The sequence below is a fragment of the Raphanus sativus genome, chromosome 1, assembly GCF_000801105.2.
Source record: "Raphanus sativus cultivar WK10039 chromosome 1, ASM80110v3, whole genome shotgun sequence".
NCBI classification, from domain to species: Eukaryota; Viridiplantae; Streptophyta; class Magnoliopsida; order Brassicales; family Brassicaceae; genus Raphanus; species Raphanus sativus.
This window is the reverse complement of record NC_079511.1, coordinates 1419060-1439722: the sequence shown is the minus strand read 5'-3', so window position 1 is coordinate 1439722 and position 20663 is coordinate 1419060. Positions and strand designations below refer to the sequence as shown.

Here is a 20663-nt window from a genome sequence, read left to right as displayed (position 1 = left end):
TGTTTGTAATGAGATATTATGAATAGAGTTTACCTAAGTAGTTCAAGTTTGTAATCATTTGCCTAAAACATCTTTGTTTGTTGTAAGAAGATTCTTGAGAAAACATTGACAAATGTTTTATTCAGACACTTGAAAACATTTTATTGTGTCTTATTCGTTAGTTTTAGAACCATTCGCCTCTCATTTCTCTCAAGATTCTAGAGTGAGGAAACGTTTCAGGATCCCCGCGCTCCGCGTTACGTTTGAATATCATCGTGGCTCTCTGCAAAGCCTCCTCCGCCGTGTCGATCTGTTCCGGTAACCATCCTATCACATCTTTTCCCGCCGCGTACGCCGTTCCGTCGGTGGCTTGCGTGATCGGTTTTCGAGTGTCGGCGAACTCGATCTCGGACAGCGGAGAAGCTTTGTGGTGCGCGTAGTACTCCTTGTCGCTCTCTGTTTCGTTCTGTCTCCGCCTTCGCTCCTCCTCCTCTTCTCCGGTGGTGGTGCTTCTTCTCCGTTTCTGTTGGAAATTGGGTTCGGAAGGACGACCGACCGGAGTGCTCTCTAGCTTGTGCGCGGTGGCGCGTGGAGATTTTGGCGGGTTAAGCGGTTGCTCTTCTAAACTTGACCGTGGAGTCTCGTCGACGATTTCTTCTGCGGCCGTCTTAGGGTTCGCTACGTCATCCATACCCTGAAGCATACTCAAAATTACATAAGAATATTTAAAAGAGTCCACACACAAAAAATAATTAAATTATTTAGTGATTAAGCAATACTAATAAAAAAATTATTTGGTTTAGATAAACTTTCAAATTCAATAATTAGAAGCTAAATATTAAAATAACGTTTGTACTTCGGGGTCTCTCGGATAGACAGCTGGATCAGCTCCATCGTTTCCGGAATGAAGCTCTGGATCAGCAGTTCGGCCAGACGTTGATGATCCAAACGCTAACCTCCTTTGAGCGACTGGTCGCACACGGGAACGCGCCGCTGAAGCAAACGCTAACAATCGGGACTGCATCATCATCTTCTTCTTCACAGGTTTTTTCTTGTGTGTTAGAAGTAGTAGTAGTAGTAGTGTGATTCTTTGTCAGTAAGTTTCTACTTCAATTTCTTTCTCTGCTATATTTAGACGACAAAGGAGATAGGTTTTAGAAAGCGAGAGGACCCACGTGTCCTCCTTTGTAATGACGAGGCGTATGACTAGAAAAGCTTGGATGCTGCTCGGTGTCACTAGATTTGTCCATCTTAATCCATAAAGCATAAATAATTCTGAACTTTGCCTTCAAACTTTATGAAAATTGCAAAAAAAGCTCAAATTACTAAACTAAAGCAAAATCAATGTTGAACTATTAAAATTACAAAACAACCTTTTATCAAATAAAAATCTTGCAAATCTAAGAAATGACCGAGAGACATCTGTTCTTCTTCGTCAGCATTCTGACCTTTTCTGCCAAGCTTTTAACATTAAAAAAAAGTAGGTAGCTTGACGAACAAGCAATATATGAATTAGACCTTCAACCAATGTAGAATCCACCTTTAGGAGCATTGCCACTTTGGTTTCCGAATTTGAAACCGTTGTCCTCAGGATCGTCATGTTCACTGTCGTCGTCTTCTTCGGTCCAATACATAGAGAGGATTTTGACAGCTTTCTCGTAAATTTCATTATTGTCGTGACTCTGAAGATTCTCAATCTTCTCCAAACCTTCAGCGTCATCAATCATCTGCGCGTATATGTTATAGCCCCCGGTGTTGCCTTGATTCAACTCCTCTTCACCTACTTTAAGAATGTTCTCTAGACCTTCCAAGATCACTGTGACGATCCTTGGATCAGGACATGTGAGGAGATCACAGAGCGGTTTGATGCATCCTTGGTCCGCAAGAAACCTTTTCAAAGAATCATTAGGATCTCAGTTAGGTTTTTAAAAAGACGGTAAGAAAAAAGAAAAGGGACTACTCTTTCTTACTTGATTTGGTCATGATTGCCACCAGAAGTTGCGTTACTGATAGCCCAAACAGCTTCTTTTTTAATTTCGAAATCCGCGTTGTGAAGCATGTAAATCAGAGGCTGAATAATGCCGGCTTCAATCACTTGCTGCACAAGCAAAATTTGTTTTCAAATGTTTAAAACATATTGAAGAAAAAAAGAGAGGAAGAAATTTTAGAAGTATATATATATATATATATATATATATACTCACTTGTATCTGACTAGTGGTTCCACCTGTAATGTTAGAGATAGCCCAACAAGCTTCCTTCTTGATACTCCTCTTGTATGTACTTGTCAAAATGGGCAAGAGACGAGGAAGCGCATGATAGTTAAGAACCTCCTGTTACAATGATTAAGCGTCAGACTTCAAAACCATAAGAGGGATGTTACTAAACATATATATAAGGTGGGTGGGTAGTTAATGGGATAATACTGGCACCTGAGTCTGAATATCATCTCCGGTTACAATATTACCAATTGTACGGAGGGCTGGAATCAGAACTGATGGCACATGATGACTAAGTATAGACAAAAGTACAGTAAGTTAGGCGAATTCAAATAACATTGAAATTTGCTGTCAGAAAAAGAGAGAGAGAGAGAGATACTAACGATAGGAGTGGAACGAGGGTAGGGATGACACCGGCATTGATAACAGTTTGTATTCTGTCGTTGTTACCTTCTGAGAGATAAGAGAGAGTCCAGCATGCATCTGTGAGAACTTCGTCGTCGGTTGAATGCAAAAGGCGCTCAAGAACTGGTAAAGCTGGTTGTGTCTGGGCTCAACAAAATGCAATAAAACATTCTCAGATTATTATTTATTATTTTCTTCTTTTTTTTTTTTGCTAAATTTTGGTTCACAGATTATTGAAGAGACTTGAAAAAATTGGGTATAAATGAAAAGGTAACAAACCTGCTCAAGTGCAGGGTGAGGCTTCCCTCTGCAGAAGTTTGACAAGGTCCATGTAGCATTTCTCAGCATGGAGAGCTGTGTGTGCTCGTTGAACTGAGCCAAAAGAGGCATCATGGCATCGCTCCTTAGAACGAGATCACGGAATTTTGGTGAGTCACCAGCGACGTTACCCAGTGCCCAGGCAGCCTGTAGTCCAGATAGATAGAACACTAAGAAGGCAATGAAGCAATAAAAAAAAACAATGAAACCTAAAAAAATTTGATAGACAAACCTGTTCACGGACATCGTCGCATGGAGAAGCGAGAAGTCTGATGAAAGAGGGGATAGCACCACTATCAATAATGACCTTAGTGTTTTCAGATGTCCCTGAAGCAATATTAGTGAGCGCCCAAGCTGCCTCAAACTATAATAGTAAAAGAAAAAACAGATTAGCATATTAATGGAAAAACAAAGCTATACATCAACATTAAAAAAAAAAACGTAGGCTCCTTACCTGAAGTTGGGGAAAGTCATCGATATCACTGGAAAGAAACTGGACAAGGCGAGGAACAACACCATATTTAATAACTTCATTGATGGGTGGATTATAGTCTACAAAATCAACCATACTTATCTAAGCAAATTACTAAATAATATTATAAGAAAAGAGATTTGGTGTATATATATCATCATCATTCAAATCACAAACCAACTGAGAGTAATTTTCGGATGCCAATAGTTGCCTCCAGTTGCAAACTTCTATCCTCTGAAGTAACTCCAGCAACCAACTGTGTTATATTTTCCAACTGCAATAGAAACGAAGAGCTTAGAACTAATATGTGCATACATACCAAACTCTTAACGGATTGATTCAGATTCGAGTTAGGGTTCCATATACAACAATTAAAGTATAATTCCAATATACGTAATCACCAACATCTAAAGATGAAACTCGATTCAATACAAACAATGAAAAAGGTCTTGACTACTTCTCAAAGCAAAAGTACCAATATGAACAAAGAAAGATAATTAATTATTAGAGAATTAATACGAAGAAGCACATACTCTCTTATAGGAGTAGAGATCCTGCTGCGCCATGGAAGCAGTCAGGCCTTCACGTCGCTTCTTCTGCAAGTTCTCTTCTCTCTTGTTCTTCCGGATCTCCACCATGTCACCCTCCCTCCTCCTTCGACCTACATCGGCATCAACAGATACCTTGTACATATTCCTTCGAACCTCTGTCCTCGCGCTAGGTTTAAGAGACATGCTTGCTCACTGATCAATGGGGATTTTGGTTTTCAAAATTCAGAGCGAAAGAGAAAGAAGACGAAGAGATTTTATCAAGGGTTTTGGCTTTGGAGTCGAAGCCAAGTATAAATACTATTTATACAACGTGACGTCATGTATTGAGGAGGCGGCTAATGGTTCGGTGAAAGCACGAATTGGGCCTGGGCTTTAGTATTGATCACGATATTGAAGGACTGATCTATTTTTTGACTTTACGATAATGAACACGCTTTTAATTGGCCTAGTGTAAGACCAGCCCAGTCTCAGCTTATATCTCTCGATCTTGTCAATTTTAGTATTGTACCCCAACAAAAGGAATAATCATAAGTAATTTCTTTGATATTTGATCTCTTCATCAAATCTTTTTGGTATATTACATTTCGATGGTATGAGTGATCTCATCTTGCAGTTGCTTGAGTAACCTTTCCCTCCCTTTGCCATATATATACAATCATCTTAGATTGTTCAAGTACTTTAAAACGACAAGAATATGATCGAATAAAACCATTTTTCTAAATAATTTATTGTGTGAGCATCTTATACCCAATTTCATAAGAAACATAAGCATCAATCGACAAAAGCTTAATCACCTCTTCATCAAGAACTCTACTAGCAAAATCTCTCGGACAGATCTCCCTTCTCGGTTTCCACGAACCAAAACCCAACAACTCGCAAGCCATTGCCTTCAAGCTAAGCCTTGATCTCACACCATAACTAATAGGATAATTAACCTTTACCAAATCACGAACATCAACTTTCTTGACAACTATGAGTAGACTGTTGAGCTTCTTGGCAGTTTCCGCAATACCGATACCTACAAAAACAAATCTCTCATCGCAAAATAGATCACCGAAACATTCTTCAAAGTTGGTGTTTTGGTTCATATGAAGGAGTTGGAGTATGAGACATTTGTTTTTGATGCATAACTGAACAGTTGCGGTTTTTGCATCATCTTGAGGGTTTGTCTTGGAGTTTAGAGAGATGACCACCTTTGGATCTTCTTGTGTTTCTGATCGTACGGCAAGTATCCAGCTCTTCGCAATGGAAACTTCATTGGTCACCGTTGTCTCAATGAGTATTTCATGAAATGGAATCAAAGTTCTAATCGTTACCATCTTTCAATACCAAAAGAAGAATTACTTAGTTGTGTTATATAGAAATATAGATATTAATTGTTTCGTTCATTGATTTTGTGGTTGGAAAAGAACAATCTCGTCAATTTTCGAAAGAATTTAATACAATAATTAATGAATGAGTCAAATGTGATGTTATTGTATATAACCAGTTTCCAACCAATAGTAAATGGAGATAGTTAACACACAAAATCAAATTAATTAATATAGAGTATTGAAGAAGACATACACACATACATATATTTCGTTTTTCCTATTTTCATTAAAGAATAAAAAGTTACAATATCAAAAAAAATAGAATCGACCAAGAAAACCTGAAGATCATTCTCCTTCGTCTGAACAAATTAATCAAATAACCAGACATTTCCATAATCTCATCTCCATGCATGCATGATAGCGACGTAAACGATAGATGATCATCAGTTAATTATTATCCCTTTGGCTTTGCAACGTTCAGTGTAAACCTGATTTTGCATTTTCATTTGCTCATAAAATCTCTCGATGAATTCCTCAGCTTTCTCATCTATCATTTCATCTCCTTCTTCAACATCGCTATAACAATCAACATCATCATCATCATCATCCTCATCGTCATCATAGTGATGATCCAAATCACGTAGAGACATGGCAGATGCATATCCCGAGATTCCCGAGGATGATGATGAAGATGCCGCCGTGAAAACCTCAATAGCCTCCGTTAAACGATCCCCGGATTCACCATCAACAACATCATCATCAACAACATTATCAACAGCATTATCGCCACCGTCTTGGTTAGTTTCCGGGACAGGAGGAAGGAGGATTGTGTTAGTAGAGTTAGACGTAGGCATTATCTTAATTTCGGAATGGACTTTACGTACGGACTCAACCACACGCCGCCAAAACCTGGTGTTGAAAGCCTTTCTCCTCCGGCGACGACGTAGCATGAACATGACGACGGAGAACACGTGCATCCCACGTGATATCTTTTTCGTCTTCATGGTCGGACTCTTGTTTATTTGCTCTATCTCTAATTGGTCATCTTTCTCAGGTTTTGTTTCCATACTACCAAAAAAATAAGAATCAAAATATCAGAAAGATTACTAGAAATCAATGAAAATCAAAATCTTTCTCCCCTGGATTCACAGGGGGACAGATTTTGTTTTCTTGATTTCTTAGGAGAGATTCAGGGGAGGAACGATTTGTGACCAACCGTCTGTATTTATATGTTTCTGTCTTTAGGGGGCGTAAGCAATAGTTATTGAAATATTGAGGTTAAGTAATAAGAGTTTATAGTGTTTAGTGGTTAAAAATAAGTAGGATATTTAACGTTACAACTACATTAAGAAAAGACAGCCTAAACCAGTCTAATTTTTATAATTATTGCGGTTGTTAATTTAACTGAAGAAAAAAGGTTGGTAATATGCCAGATGAATACGTGATTCCGTAAATATGTATATTTAGAGTTTCCTCGTTTTACAAGTTAAACGAAAACGAATTGTGTTATTTGCAACATAATCTAGTTAGGAATAAACATTCATTAGGTTCTGCCTTTAAGTCTTAAACGGAAGCATGGAACCCATGAAAACCATTAGCCAGAGGCCCAGATTGTTGGTAACGTTAGCTCTCGTGATTGTGATCATGTCCATTTCTTATGAACCATTCCCATGTAATTATTTTTGATTCTTGACTTCGTCATGCTGCAGGAGTTCATTTTGTTGTGAAAGACACAGTGATGTTGTTGGTTCACAATCTTATAGTACTGGTAACAATACCGGTGGAACAGATATATACTCATCCGACAGAAATTGAAGGCACTCGTCCGATTCTGAGCAGTAATGGGAAGCCTTGTTAACAAGGAGCAAAGTTAACAAATATCGATTCAGTATTACTCTTACTAGCTTCCATCAAAGCGAACATGCAAAACCATGCGCAGAGGATCCTAATTAGGATGCAAGAACGAATAGTAATCAACCATTTAGCATTCTAAATACCCAAAAACAAAAACTGGGAGTGTAGAAAATTGTTCAGCAAAAAATCGATAACATATGTTGCAGCAATATGTTGTTGTTGTTGTTATTTTCAAAGAGAAAAAAAAACAATTGAGCACAAGAGTAAAAGTTTGAGACTGAATTCCAAATTATAAAAATCACACAAACAGAATATAAAAGTTAAAACAGGTTTGGAATTAAGAAAACAAAAGGGTTGAGGAATATATATATTCAGAGATAGAGAGAATCAGCAAATAACAAGTTAAGGCCAGTATATGATGAGTCAGAGAGGACAGGACCAGAAGATTCAATGTTCCCCCAAAAACCCCATACCTCCTGGCGTTTTGTCATCTCGAGGGAAATCTCGGCAAACCAAAGCTGCAAAGTCTGATAAGCAGGACCACGGAGCCAGAAGATGGCTATCCTCTGAGGAGAGAAGGGGCAGATTTTGATGATATCAACACCACGGAGTTCTTCTTCTAAACCCTTGACTTCCTTCCAATCCGACTCAGATAGACCACGCCACAGTATTCTCCCGCCGATACCACGGCATAAAAATACCTGACCAAACAAACGCCAATCGTTTTTATTTTCCGGGTCAGATTCTTTTTCTCCGCCTGTCCAAAACGCACATTCACTAGTTGAGAAAATAAAGATTTCGCCATCCTCGTCGACCGTGTAGACACGCTTCCTGTCCTCCATCACCATACTTTGTTGGATTTTGAGAGGCATATTATTCTTGGGGGTAGACACAGACAACAACTCCCAAGTTGCGGTTTCCAGATCAAATACCTCTACCCAGTTTGAGGAATCATCAGCAGCGACCCCTCCAAACACATTTATCTTCTTATTCCCGTCCTCCTTTATCAAGCATGCAGACGCTCCGCTTCGAGCCATCTTCATGGGCACAACTCGGTACACTGAGTGATCGAGACAATCGAAATACGTAACTTCCGACGTGGGTTTAGTATAGATCCCACAATCTAATGTTACAAAGTAAATTAGTGAACCGCTTGATAGATTTCCAAAACTGAAACGCTCCTATATAGTATTTATGTGCGTTTTAGCATTTACTTACAAAAAAAGAAAAATTTAATTTGGTTCTTTGGTTCAATATCATTTACTATTACAAGAAAATAATAAAAAAATGGTTATTGATATCTATCTTATTAAAACAGAAACATTCTGTTGGACCTAACATTTATTTTGTAAGTTTTTAAATTAAATACACTTTTATATTTTATAGTTAAACATACATTAAGTCACTAATATTTCTTTCTTTATACTACTATCCATGTTTCCAAACAATATACTTATTTCTTTATACTACTATCAATGTTTCCAAACAATATATTTTTTATATTACTATCAATGTTTCCAAATAATACAATAATTAATCTTAGTTATTTTATATCTATCATTTTCTCTTTAAAATTTTGTAGAAACGTCATAATTTCATAAATTGCAAAATAGTGAACTTTAAAATTTCGATTATAAGATTACAAATTATGAAATTATTACAATTTAAATCCAATTAGATTACATATCGGTCATCCATCAGTTCAATCGGTTAGTCTCGGGTTTTAGTGATTTTTTAATATGAATATTTTAAAAACATAAATTGAATTGTCAGATCTCCGGATTAACCGGTATAATCATAATCGGGTTGAATTTAAAATACTGATTTAAATGCAAAAATATTTTAAATACACACTCTTTAAACATAACCAAAATATTTGTTAAATTATTAGTGAAATTTTTCATCGTAAAATATTCTGCGTTTCAAAAGCGCGGATTAAAATATAGTATCCTATTAAAGATGCTCTTATACGCTTATGACACCATCAGACCACCAAACGTTACGATTAGACAGCGTACATATATTAAAGACTTAAAAAGTAAATATATTAAAGACATACAGTATATATTTGTTTATCTTCCTTATTGTTTGAAGTATAGTCTATATTGGTTCATCAAGTGCGAACAATTGTATCTATTTTATTAAAACAGAAGTACACATATAGAATACCCCTTAATTTTTTTAGTGTTATTTACAATTGTATGCCACTGAGAATTAAATTGAACTTCCTATTTTAATATTTTAATGTTTGTCTTTTTCAGTTATATTAATGTGTTTCTTTTTCTTTCCTATTTTAATACTTGTCTTTTTCAGTTAGATTAATGTGTTTTTTTTCTTTTCTAATTTAATGTTTGTCTTTTTAGTTAGATTAATGTATTTTGTTTTTTATTCTTCAACAATTAATGATATTTTAAAGTTATCTTTTTTTTGTCAACTTAAAGTTGTCTAAACTATTTGAAAATATAAAATAGTCAAAAGTAAACATATGAAATAGATAAACAATAATCAAACACCAAAAATATTTAAAATATATATTTATTCTCCATCCAAATATTGAAGTTCAACCTATTTTTTAATTTTTAGTTTAGGTATTTTGGCTTATATTACTTAAATTTATATGTTTTGAGTAATTTAAAGTATATATAAATTTTGAAAATTTTAAAATAATTCAAACGGGATATCCGTATCCGAACCGAACCCGCAAATATCTGAATCAAACTGAAACCAAAATTTATAAATATTTAAATGTTGCTGAAATCTTTAAACTCGGGAATCTCAAACCCAAATAGATTTTAACTGAATCAGTGGGTATCCAAATACATATCCCTAGCGTAGTCAATGTAAAACGATCAAATATTACAAATACATCATTTAATATAAATAAATAAAAACTAAAACAGCAAATTAATACCCGTGCGGTCGCACGGGTGAAGATCTAGTTTTATATTATTCATAAATAATAAAAACTGAATTTAGTTATTTGATTGCTTAAACGCCCATATCTATCATTCTATATTTTGCGTTCTCCTGAGCTAAAAGGTATGTATACTTTTGGTTGGTTTTATAAAGTCTTTTGATTCACGAATGATCTGCCTCAAAACGTGTTTCCATGGAACTTGCACTACTTTCCAAACTGTTAATTATTCTTAAGCATTGTACTTATAAGATGCATTGTACATCGACCATAATAAATATATGAGTGGCTTCATAAAAAAGTTTAGTCAATAGTTTTTTCGATATAAGAAATTTTTAATTTTTGCTGCAGACGGTGATCCGTGATCAGATATAATAATCACAGTGATCGGCAGACGAAAAAAAAAGTAAAGGAAAATAAGAGCTGTTCATGTAGACTTTTTAAAATTTGTTGACTAGCTAACGTGATAATTGTCCAAAAAGAAAGAAAAAAACTGACGTAATATATAATTTATAGTTTTATTCAGGTGATTATATATTGTTGACGTATCAATGTGGTATATACCCCAAATGAAAGCTCAAATTAGAAGATCGTCTATGACATGAAATAATTGAGCCACAATGCTCTTTTGGTGTTGGATTACCGAAAAATGCCTTTCCCTACCTGAAGCAGCAGCTCGAAATCTTTCCGTGCAGGTTTCGTAGCACTGTGTGAAGCTGTAGGTTAAATCTTCATTAGCTCTTAAATATACTTTTCTGCTATTAAACATATTATATGATATGTTTGAGCTAAACCGAACTGAATATATATAGCTAGGAAATAAAATTATCATAAAAGGAAAAGCACACAACAAAATCTATGATAGTACACAGGTTGCGTGGAAAGTAAAATAACCGAGACAGCCGTAAGACATTATTCAACGGCAGGCGCAGGGCAACTAAACCAATCACCTTCTCCCTTAAGTATTTTGCTAATTATTGTTCAAGTCTCTGATTATTTCAACAATTATTATTTGATTACAACGAAGGTTCTATTGTACGTACGTATATCCCTATTATACTTGTACAATTATTAATCAAGCCCAATCATCTAAATTTGATTGAAATTAGTCGATAAGTGTTGTTCAGATCGTATTTATTACAGTTACTGATAAAACATACTACAGTAGTACTATATATTTAGACAACTTTGTGTGTGAATAAGCTTGTAAGTTACCTTCTATAAAGACCGACCACGATTCTTTTACTTTGTTTATTTTGTCACGAGCTTTATTAGTTCATTGTGTCAGTTAATCACCCACTTTGGAATCTCCAATAAGGCAATAACTAAAACTGTAAGTTTTGACTGATTAGAGAAACGGTGAAACTCGAGTAATGGAATAATATTGTACGAAAGGCACATGGTCCGGAAACATATAATACAAAGTTTGTAATTTTGTCGAGTTATATACGTCTCCTTAAATAAGTCGCCGCGTCTATATTACACTCGGAAAAAAACTAATTAGAAAAATCAAATTAGTAATAATCAATACAATTAAAACAGCAGCATTTTTTTTACATCCCCATAATTTTTTAAGTATTTACAACAGTGTCATTCCTAAATTAATGGTAAACATATTATTTATCACCTAATTAAAAAGAAAATCGGGACAACTCAACTATTTCAAAGATTTCCCGATTTTGTTCCTAACTATTAGGAAACTAAATTGCTCAATAAATACTTCAGTTATTAAAAAAAGTTATATGTTTTTTTTTCTTTTTGTTTGGCCAGCGAGATGAACACACAAACACAATTATATGTTTGCATTCCAGTCTATAAAAGGCTCTAACTAAAAGACTCTAAGTAAAAATCAAATGAGTACATTCTTCTCTTCTCCAATTGGTAGACATGTTTTTAAATGAAAAATGAGTATAGAGAAGTAGTTCAAAGAGTTATGGAGACTACCAAAACACAATCAAATTTGTATATTATCAAGAAAATCTAATAAAATGCATAGTTATAAACTTCAAAACATTCAAAATATAATATAATTATAAATCTATCATTAATAATTTTAAATTAGTTATTTATCGGATACAAGACATATTGTACAAACAGACTTAATATTTGACAGATCAAGAATCAAAAATGAAGCTGAAGCGAAACAAAAGGAAAACAAAAAAATAAAATAAAATAAAATGAATCAATATTTACAAATATATGAATAGTTCATATATCTCTGAAATAGAAAACCTGAAATCAAATGAGAATCAAATCGAAAACCAAATGTATAGTGAAAAATCCAAATTATAGCTTATATACCTTAAAATATTAATTATATTTAGTTTTCAATTTATCAAATATTCTAACAATCCTATTTATAGACTAAATGATCCAAAACATGATTATCCTATTACTTTTTATTCGGAATATTTAAATTTATTATTTCGATAGGACTGAATTATTCGAATATTTTTTTCATATATTAGAATTTATCTGAGTTATCCGATATTTAATCCAAAAATATGAGTTTTACTCAAAATATCAAAAATTATCTAAAAACAGGAACCAAACCAGAACATAACTGAACTCCAAATTTTATCGGGCTTTAACATTGTTACTCGAACCAAACTTGAAACCATAATAATCAAACCGAAATCAAACTCAACTCATAACTAACTGAGTGGTTTCTATATCTCAAGACCCAAAAATAAACAAAAAACCACAACATCACCTAACCGAAAACCAAAAAAAGAAAATTGAAACCGAACCTAAAACTGAACCCAAGCCTAAACATATTACTAAATAAACAAATAGGTTGATAAATTTAGCTGCAAAAAAATATTCCGCGCTTTCAAAGCGCGGATCAAAATCTAATCAACTGTTAAAACACCACAATAAGTTTTGAACAAACAAACAAACAAAACGGCTCAACAGCTCAGATCTTTCCCGCGTACAGCCCCTGCGAGGTCCCACTTGAAATCCAACCTTAAGAAATAAGTTTTGATGTTCTTTTCTTTGTCCATAAACAACTTTATTTTATTGAATATTTATGTATAAATCTCTCTCTTTCCGCGTCGACAACTGCTAAAAGCTGCTTGCTTCTTATATAAATAACACACATAAGTGTCCACACCTTCTCCCATCAACACAACCACCTAAAGAACCACAAGCAGCAAAAAAAAAGAAAAAAAACAAACTCACTGTTTCGATCTCATAGCTCGAACAAATCAACCAAAAAGAAGTAAAAAAAACAAATTCATGGGGGAATCAAAGAAGAAAAGCATATCAATCGCAACAAAAAGAGCATGGAATCTTGTGAGAATGGCTCTTCTATGGGGAAGAAAAGGTGGCATCTTCAAGAAATGGCACATGTTCGAGCTCCGTAACTTGGTCTCCAAGCATCTCAAAGCCCTAGCTCATCATCATTCTAACAGCGTTGACACCGGCCGTTATCTCTCACGTTACGGCGAGAAACAGCTCTCTTTCGACGAGACACCGGTCTTTAACGTGAAGATGCACCGTCCTGCATCGATGAGGTTCCTCTTGCCTTGCATTGCTCCTCCCGTTGACTTTGATTACGACTTTGAATTGGACCGTCGAGATAATGATGATACCGAGGATGTTAGATCCTACGGCTATTACGATGATTCTCGCAATGAGAAATGTGATGGTGCGGCTGATAAGTATTATCAAAATGAGGAAGAAGATGAGGAAGGGGTTGATGTAAGAGCAGATGAGTTTATTGCTAACTTCTATCAACAGATGAAGTTGCAGAGGCAAATCTCTTACTTGCAATACAAAGAACACAGTGACACTGTATGATGTGATTACAACAAGTGTTCTAAATTTTCCACATAGAAATGTTTCTCATTTTTTGTCAATTCCCCTTTTTTTTTAGTTTTCAATTTTGGTGAAATAAATGGTTACTTCATTGCTATAGTCTTTTAGTTTCTGCAACCCACAAAACACAATAAAACAGAGCACATAAGTTCGCTGTTACATTGAGTTACAGTCTTGATTTCAAAAGGTCACTGACTAACTTTCAGAAGGTTTATCACACATAAAAAAAGAGACTATTAATCAATCGAGAGAAGTGATCTTCTCTTCGTCAACATCAAAAGCTTTACGGGCTTGTTTCAGCTCTTCTTGCATTGCCAAGAGTTCCCTACAACGGTTAAGTTTTGGCAAATCCTGCATAAAAACCAAACCAAAAAGAACACACAGTCATGACTCGTACAAAACCGTAGAGCCAGCCTCAGGGTTTCATTTTGAGTAATTTTACCTTGCGGATTAGATACAAGAAGTCATCAACTAGTAGCCTTCCTCGCTTTGTGCCTATCTCTTGAGCCTTATGTGTCTTTTTAACATTAAAGAAAAATCTCTTTTCGGGTTAAGCAGCAGACAATACATAATATTACTCAGCTACACTCTCTAGTTGTAATGTTAGTAAGAAGATAGAGAGAAATTGAATTACCAAATCAGTGACGTATTCCACAACAATGTCTTCTACAAGCGCCACAGTCTCTGGAAGCGGCTAGAAAGACAAAGAGGAGACATGAATTTTAAGCATTAGTAAGAATCTTGCGAGATGCATCTATGAATGGATTATTCACTACATATAATATGTATAAAAGAAGAAGAAAGCTTACGTTTGGCTCATCACCGAACCCATACATCATATGCTGCACTGTAAATCATTTAAAAAAAAAAAATCCATTGTTAGCAGCACAAACATTAAAAAAAAAAAGTCAAGAATTCAATAGATTTTCTGTTTGCATAAAAATTAAATTATTACATTCTTTTTGAAATAAGGGTTTGCGTTTTTCCGGCGGTTGCGAATTGCCTGTAGCTTTAGATTTCGACGAAGACGCCGGCGTTGCTGGTGTGTTACTCATCTTCCTTCTCTCCAAATTTCTCTAACTCCACAAAAAAGTATCCAAATTCTCAATTCCTCTAAACCAGAGAGAGATAACGGACGGTAGAAGAGTCGAAATGGGAGAAGAGATGAACTCACCGGAGATGAACAGACGGGAGTAGCAAATCGGCGACGATGACGGAAGGGGCAGAGACTTCGCTTTTTATACAAACGATGAAACGAATTACATTAATTCACATACAAATACTCTACTCTTTTCTGGATTTCTTTTGGGCCTAAAAAAGGCCCATTCATATTAATCACACACATGACCCATATGGATTGTTTCTGGCCTTGCAATAAACACAATTTCAAACCGGTGTTTTTAAAACCGATCTGATGGTTACACCGGATTCGACCATAACCAATTATATAATCGGATTATGTCGAATAATTGGTTCGATCATGATCAAGTAGTAGGAATGATCTCAAAATTATTAAACTGATAAAAACTATCAAAAATCCATAAATTATCAATATAAACATAAAACTAGTTTTTATTTTTATAATGTTTTATGTTTAAAAATTTATTTATATTTTAATTATATATTATATTTAATTATATTACTTTTAAATTTCTATACAAAAATATATTTAACCAAATTATTGAATTAGATTTAGTCCAATCGAACCATATTGAACCGTAATAAAAAAAAATGGGTTCATCTTCTGATCAGATTTTATAAACACTGCCTCACAAGAATACACAAATGCAACTTTTCACTGTAACGAGCTATAAGATTTATTTTCAACAAATCATTAAGAATCACTTTTTTTCTCCTTAAAAGGTTATCCTCACATCAATTGATATGATACAACAATCCATTTGTTTCTTTAGAAACATTTTAATTTCTTGAGAGTTATTCAATAACACAAAAGAAAAAGCAGAATCAAGACTTGATGACTCCAAGAGTTGAGGCTTGAAGCGAGACGGTATGACTCTCATCTCCAATATGAATCCCATGATCACCGATCGGTATCCTTCGGATACCCGCCCGGTCCACTACACTTAAATACTTACACACGTGTATATTCACCTGCACACGCTTGTTCTCCCCTGCCGCCACGTGTACTCTCGTGAAAGCAACCAGCTGTTTTCTCGGGGCCCATTCTCCACTTGGCGGAGCCGAGAACACAAGCATCGTATGAGTCCCATCTCTCGACCCAACGTTCTTTATATCAACGTGGACTCCTAGAGAGAGACGGTTACACCTAGCGTGCGTCACACGTACGGACTTCCCTGATACGGTGGTGTTTCTACCACGTACAGCTATTGGAATCACCTTAGGCGCGTCGGCTATGCTGTGCGTGAAGCGAGTGTAACTCAAACCATGACCGAACGGGTAAACAACCGGACCGTCGTAAAAACGGTAGGTACGGCCCGGTATACGCTTCGACCGGATTGCTCTCATCGACATTTCCGTCATAGGTAAGTTGGTTAGGTAGTCTTGAGGGTACCACGTCATCGGAAGCTTCCCTCCGGGGTTAGCAGCGCCAAATAATATATCAGCTATTGCAGTTCCGCCTTCCTGACCCGGATACCCGGCCCAAACAATTGCTGAGATCTTCGGATCCTTCTCTGCGAAAGATACATCAATAGGCCCACCAGACATTAAAACTAAAACAACTGGGCCTTTAGAGGCCCGAGCAACTCTAGAGATAAGCTCTTGTTGTTTCCCAGGCAAAAGCAAACTGTTTCTGTCTTTGAACTCAGCTTCAATAGACTGGTCCAAACCCATCACAAGAACCGTCGCATCAGCTTTACGAGCCGCCTCAGCCGCCCTATCGAACAATCTATCGTCCATGCAGTGTACGTCCGCACAACCCTTGTTGTGAACCGTTCGTGCATAACCGGCTATACCCTGAACCGGACTGGTATATCCACAAGCAATACCTGCGTAGTTACCAATCATTGTGACTGTTGCGTCCGCATTTGGTCCGATAACGGCTACCGTACGGTGGCGTTGACGAGAGAGAGGTAGAGACGGGCCGAGGTTCTTGAGGAGGACAATTCCTTGATGAGCTGCTTCGAGAGCTAGTCCCTTGTGAACAGGTGTACACACGTGTGCTGATCCAAGATGTCCATAAGGCTGAGTCGCTGTGTCGCCGTCGAACATTCCTAGCCTCATTTGTACTGTTAGCGTGTTGACTACGGCATTGTCGATGTCTGACTCACGCAACAGGTTTTTGTTCACAGCATCGATGGTATGAGCTCCTAGAAACGGTCCACAATCCAAATCCAAGCCTACAACAATACACATGATTAGTTTTTAAATATACATAGACATTTATATGATTTTATTTGAACTTGTCTGTTTCTATATAGATATGTTGATCACAGTTTGCATATATATCAAATTTTTAATGATTTAAACAACATTGTAGTCATTAAATACCAGCTTTGATGGATTTAGCGGCTGCTTCTTCAGGAGTACCGGTGTAATGTTGTGTGTCGTATAGAACACCAACAGAGTCACAATCGGAGACAATGTACCTGTTGACAAAATATAAGTAGTATTTTAAAGAAGTATAATGTGTATCAAATACGCCTGTGTCAGCGCTGTTGACAAAATATAATGTGTATCAAATATATTAAAGAAGTATTTTTAGCTAAGTAGCATGATCTTACCCGTTCAGACCCCATTGGTTACGTATTGTTTTCTTTAGGAGGTTAGGATCGGCACATGTCGGAACGCCGTTAACTTGATTGTACGAACACATGATGCTCGCCACGTTTCCTTCCTTCACACACATACGGAAAGGAACATCGAACGTGTCTTCTATGTCTTGCTTGCTCACCTGACAATCACGTGCGAAAATTCTCTCGTGAGAAAAATTAAGATTAGAATAAAAGTTGAAGCGAGAAAAATAAAACCTTAGCGTTGAAGTGGAATCTGTCGACCCCATTCCAGTTGTCGAGATCGTACGCCGTGAAATGTTTGCAACAGGCGGCGACTTTCAACCGGCTACGGTCGTTTCCCTGTAAACCTCTTACGTAGCTGGCGGCGTATTTACCAGCTAGGACAGGGTCTTCACCGGGAGTTTCCTGTCCACGTCCCCATCGCGGGTCCCGCAATATGTTAACGTTTGGGCTCCAGTAAGTAAGCCCACCAACTCCACCGTTATACATGGCCCTGGCCTCATTTGACACAACCTGCGCACCCCCTCGATTGCGTAAGTTAGTCGTATTAATATAATCATTGATAAAGTGCGCTATACTAATGTTGCAAGTTGATACCATGTCGTGCAACTTGATGCCTCGTTTTTGGCAAAAGGTGTACGATAAGTTTAGATTTCATTTTCTCCCCTTTTTAATGTTCTAAAATCGTACTATTATTTTGCTTTTCTATATACTATTCGAGTAATCAAGATATATTTTAAGCCAATCCAACTGTTCAAAATAATTTTATTTAGAATCAGATCTTTGTCACAAATTGGAGGCATAAAAACAAACATAACCTAAAGAAGAATAGTATTCAAAGCAAGTTACTTTAATTATATATTTCTGTTACTTTGAAATTAGAGACTCGTTCCTACGTTTTTTGCATGAACTACCGGACAAATCAAAACACGAGAACCGTCAAAATATCACCTCTATTAATTATTCTGTAGCATATAACAGTAAAATAAATTCAAATATCAAAATATAAGTAATATTTCGAGGAAAGGGAATATTTCGACCCACCGAAAGTATTCCGAATAAATTATAGCATCGCTATTGAATTTAATAAGCTGGATTTGTATATATAATAATACTATTACTTACGTCATTTTCACAGTGAAAATAGTAATAAGTGATTAATGCTAGCTAGATCGGTGGGTTAAGTTAATGGATAAAAGAGTGAGAGTGAGAGTGAGAGATAAAAGATCTGACCCGTCCGATGGATTCCCACAAGGAGGCATTGAAGGAAGCAGCAGTGGTAATGACTTGAGGGAAACTGGTAGCTGCAGGGAAGGGCCCAGCGAACTTAGTACCGGGACCCACATTTGAAACGCCGTGTAAAGCCTCCGACCACCACTCGTACCCTTTGATTCCTAGACGTGGTATCGCCGCCGCAGTGTTTCCTAACAAGCCTACTTTCTCGGCCAACGTCAGCCGTCCTATTAAATCCTTTACTCTCTCCGGTATTGGAACTGACTGCTGACAGAATCTCAGCGTCGTTGTTGCTGCGTCCTTTGTATCGCAAGCAAACGTTTCGCGGCTGTAAACGTGAATGCTGCTGCTTAGAAAGAAGAAGATAACAGCGGCCAAGAACGCCATTTTGTGGAGAACCATTTTTTAGTTCTCCTCTTTCGGTTAACTTTGTTGGGTGGGGGGGGGGGGGGGGGGTGTGGAAGAGAAAAATGAAAATGTGATGAAGGATTGTGAGAGTGAAGTTTGTGTGTTTATATAGAAAGGCAATGAAGTTATGTAATGAGTAGCTCTCTTCATGATTTTATTTATTTATTACGCTACCATTGCAATATTATATTTTAAATACAAATATTGCAAAATCAAACATATGAAGATCTAAATAACTTTTTCTTTTATTTTTAAAAAACAATTGTTTTTATATATCTAATTCGTAAATAATTTACATTTTACATTTAAATTTGAGGAACAAGTGGGGAGATTTTTTTTTGGGGGGGGGTCAAAAGTGGGGAGATTTGATGAGTGAACTAACCTGCCATTTTGGATATGTAATGGTTAGATAATGTTGGAAGACAGTTGTTTCAGCGTGGGTCCCGATTCCTTAGAGATACAGTATTATATGTCAAGTTAGATAGATTTGATTCCAATTGTACATTTTTAAATGGTTAATAACTCTCTTAATCTGGTTTTGATTATTTTTGAATTTTGACTAACAATTTCGTTTTGATTTTACTTTATTTTTGATCGTAGCAAAGAGAAATGCTGATTTATATCCGAAGCTATCTACTTTGCGATACGGTTTCTTTTTTCTTCAATATGTTTCCCACTTGCAGGTAAAGATAGTAGTAACTTGGCTTATACGAGATGTCACCATTCTAAATTCCTAACGATCTTTATTTTATTCTGCTTTTTTCTTTTAATATACATTTTTGGTTATTTTTTCTTACATGTAGCCGGTGAAGTGGAATTCCACGAATCATTTATTATATGCATATAGATATGCGTGTGTTAAAAAAAAAATGCATATAGATATGCGACTATTTATTTATTACGAGTACTTCTTTGTACTATTACATTGCTTGGGTAGACGCAGACTAATAAAGGGCTTGTGAAACAACTTTGGCGGGTGATCAGTTATATACGATGCTAGAACAGATAGAGATCGACTATTTTCTGTATTAATGTTATAGTCCATATAGATGCATCGAGGCATTTTATATGGCTTTTATAATCTATGATAAACTGTAATTATTTATTGTCATAGTCCAAATAGACCATGCTACAGTACATACTACATAGATAATATAATGAGACAATTAATTATAATGCAAGATCATGGGAATGTATATTTTGAATAATAAAAGATGAAAGACGACTATAATTTTTAAAACCCAACCGCGAAAATAGGCAGAAAAAATCGTGAGAAGAGGAGAAGATAAATTAAATCTGATTCGAGTAAGAGGTCACGAAGAAGAAGGCAACGTAATTAAAAAGAGCTGAAAATAAGTATGGGCTGTGTGTCGGAACAGGCAACAGCTTGTGCTCTCGTTACTTCAGTGTCCCAAATCTCAAATTTCATTGGCTCACATCATCGGTGCTCACTAAGTAA

General features: G+C 36.0%; 7 protein-coding genes across 7 annotated transcripts; 1 reads left to right on the top strand and 6 right to left on the bottom strand.

Annotated features, from left to right (window-relative positions):
• Positions 1-57: 57 nt before the first annotated feature.
• Positions 58-1119, bottom strand: LOC108805268 (uncharacterized). Its single transcript, XM_018577269.2, has 2 exons — positions 836-1119; positions 58-673 (listed from the first exon to the last, which is right to left on the bottom strand). Exons 1-2 carry the CDS (start codon positions 1007-1009, stop codon positions 164-166), a joined length of 684 nt encoding a protein of 227 aa, XP_018432771.1. The 5' UTR covers positions 1010-1119; the 3' UTR covers positions 58-163.
• Positions 1120-1305: 186 nt separating this feature from the next.
• On the bottom strand, positions 1306-4233 carry LOC108805255 (importin subunit alpha-6). The gene is made up of 10 exons (XM_018577255.2): positions 3927-4233; positions 3571-3667; positions 3376-3473; positions 3154-3285; positions 2883-3068; positions 2582-2745; positions 2412-2490; positions 2184-2312; positions 1950-2077; positions 1306-1869 (listed from the first exon to the last, which is right to left on the bottom strand). Exons 1-10 carry the CDS (start codon positions 4125-4127, stop codon positions 1500-1502), a joined length of 1584 nt encoding a protein of 527 aa, XP_018432757.1. The 5' UTR covers positions 4128-4233; the 3' UTR covers positions 1306-1499.
• Positions 4234-5464: 1231 nt separating this feature from the next.
• Positions 5465-6496, bottom strand: LOC108842423 (histone chaperone RTT106). The gene has a single exon (XM_018615333.2). The coding sequence runs from the start codon at positions 6322-6324 to the stop codon at positions 5701-5703; it is 624 nt and encodes a 207-aa protein (XP_018470835.1). The 5' UTR covers positions 6325-6496; the 3' UTR covers positions 5465-5700.
• Positions 6497-7429: 933 nt separating this feature from the next.
• Positions 7430-8306, bottom strand: LOC108805276 (putative F-box/kelch-repeat protein At4g39756). Its single transcript, XM_018577283.2, has one exon. The coding sequence runs from the start codon at positions 8152-8154 to the stop codon at positions 7483-7485; it is 672 nt and encodes a 223-aa protein (XP_018432785.1). The 5' UTR covers positions 8155-8306; the 3' UTR covers positions 7430-7482.
• A 4754-nt stretch (positions 8307-13060) lies between these two features.
• On the top strand, positions 13061-13944 carry LOC108851645 (uncharacterized). Its single transcript, XM_018625107.2, has one exon. The coding sequence runs from the start codon at positions 13266-13268 to the stop codon at positions 13827-13829; it is 564 nt and encodes a 187-aa protein (XP_018480609.1). The 5' UTR covers positions 13061-13265; the 3' UTR covers positions 13830-13944.
• On the bottom strand, positions 13945-15146 carry LOC108851655 (transcription initiation factor TFIID subunit 13). The gene is made up of 6 exons (XM_018625117.2): positions 15022-15146; positions 14803-14923; positions 14657-14694; positions 14482-14541; positions 14290-14364; positions 13945-14198 (listed from the first exon to the last, which is right to left on the bottom strand). The coding sequence occupies exons 2-6, from the start codon at positions 14900-14902 to the stop codon at positions 14088-14090; spliced, it is 384 nt and encodes a 127-aa protein (XP_018480619.1). The 5' UTR covers positions 14903-14923; positions 15022-15146; the 3' UTR covers positions 13945-14087.
• A 517-nt stretch (positions 15147-15663) lies between these two features.
• Positions 15664-19256, bottom strand: LOC108808669 (probable beta-D-xylosidase 2). Its single transcript, XM_018580785.2, has 5 exons — positions 18797-19256; positions 17798-18076; positions 17552-17721; positions 17319-17416; positions 15664-17167 (listed from the first exon to the last, which is right to left on the bottom strand). The coding sequence occupies exons 1-5, from the start codon at positions 19196-19198 to the stop codon at positions 15813-15815; spliced, it is 2304 nt and encodes a 767-aa protein (XP_018436287.1). The 5' UTR covers positions 19199-19256; the 3' UTR covers positions 15664-15812.
• Positions 19257-20663: the final 1407 nt, after the last annotated feature.

Bases quoted from the DNA above. Each gene is read 5' to 3' on its own strand.
- LOC108805268 (XM_018577269.2), bottom strand. From the start codon at position 1,009: ATGATGATGCAGTCCCGATTGTTAGCGTTTGCTTCAGCGGCGCGTTCC. The intron at 674-835 runs GTACAAACGTTA...AGTATGCTTCAG, and splicing joins TCTATCCGAGAGACCCCGAA to GGTATGGATGACGTAGCGAA.
- LOC108805255 (XM_018577255.2), bottom strand. From the start codon at position 4,127: ATGTCTCTTAAACCTAGCGCGAGGACAGAGGTTCGAAGGAATATGTAC. The intron at 3,474-3,570 runs GTTTGTGATTTG...TTGATTTTGTAG, and splicing joins CCGAAAATTACTCTCAGTTG to ACTATAATCCACCCATCAAT. The intron at 3,069-3,153 runs GTTTGTCTATCA...TCTGGACTACAG, and splicing joins GCGACGATGTCCGTGAACAG to GCTGCCTGGGCACTGGGTAA.
- LOC108842423 (XM_018615333.2), bottom strand. From the start codon at position 6,324: ATGGAAACAAAACCTGAGAAAGATGACCAATTAGAGATAGAGCAAATA.
- LOC108805276 (XM_018577283.2), bottom strand. From the start codon at position 8,154: ATGAAGATGGCTCGAAGCGGAGCGTCTGCATGCTTGATAAAGGAGGAC.
- LOC108851645 (XM_018625107.2), top strand. From the start codon at position 13,266: ATGGGGGAATCAAAGAAGAAAAGCATATCAATCGCAACAAAAAGAGCA.
- LOC108851655 (XM_018625117.2), bottom strand. From the start codon at position 14,902: ATGAGTAACACACCAGCAACGCCGGCGTCTTCGTCGAAATCTAAAGCT. The intron at 14,542-14,656 runs GTAAGCTTTCTT...TTGTCTTTCTAG, and splicing joins GGTTCGGTGATGAGCCAAAC to CCGCTTCCAGAGACTGTGGC. The intron at 14,199-14,289 runs GTAAAATTACTC...GTTTTTATGCAG, and splicing joins TCTTGTATCTAATCCGCAAG to GATTTGCCAAAACTTAACCG.
- LOC108808669 (XM_018580785.2), bottom strand. From the start codon at position 19,198: ATGGTTCTCCACAAAATGGCGTTCTTGGCCGCTGTTATCTTCTTCTTT. The intron at 17,722-17,797 runs GTTTTATTTTTC...CGTGATTGTCAG, and splicing joins GATTCCACTTCAACGCTAAG to GTGAGCAAGCAAGACATAGA. The intron at 17,168-17,318 runs GTATTTAATGAC...GTATTGTTGTAG, and splicing joins CGCTAAATCCATCAAAGCTG to GCTTGGATTTGGATTGTGGA.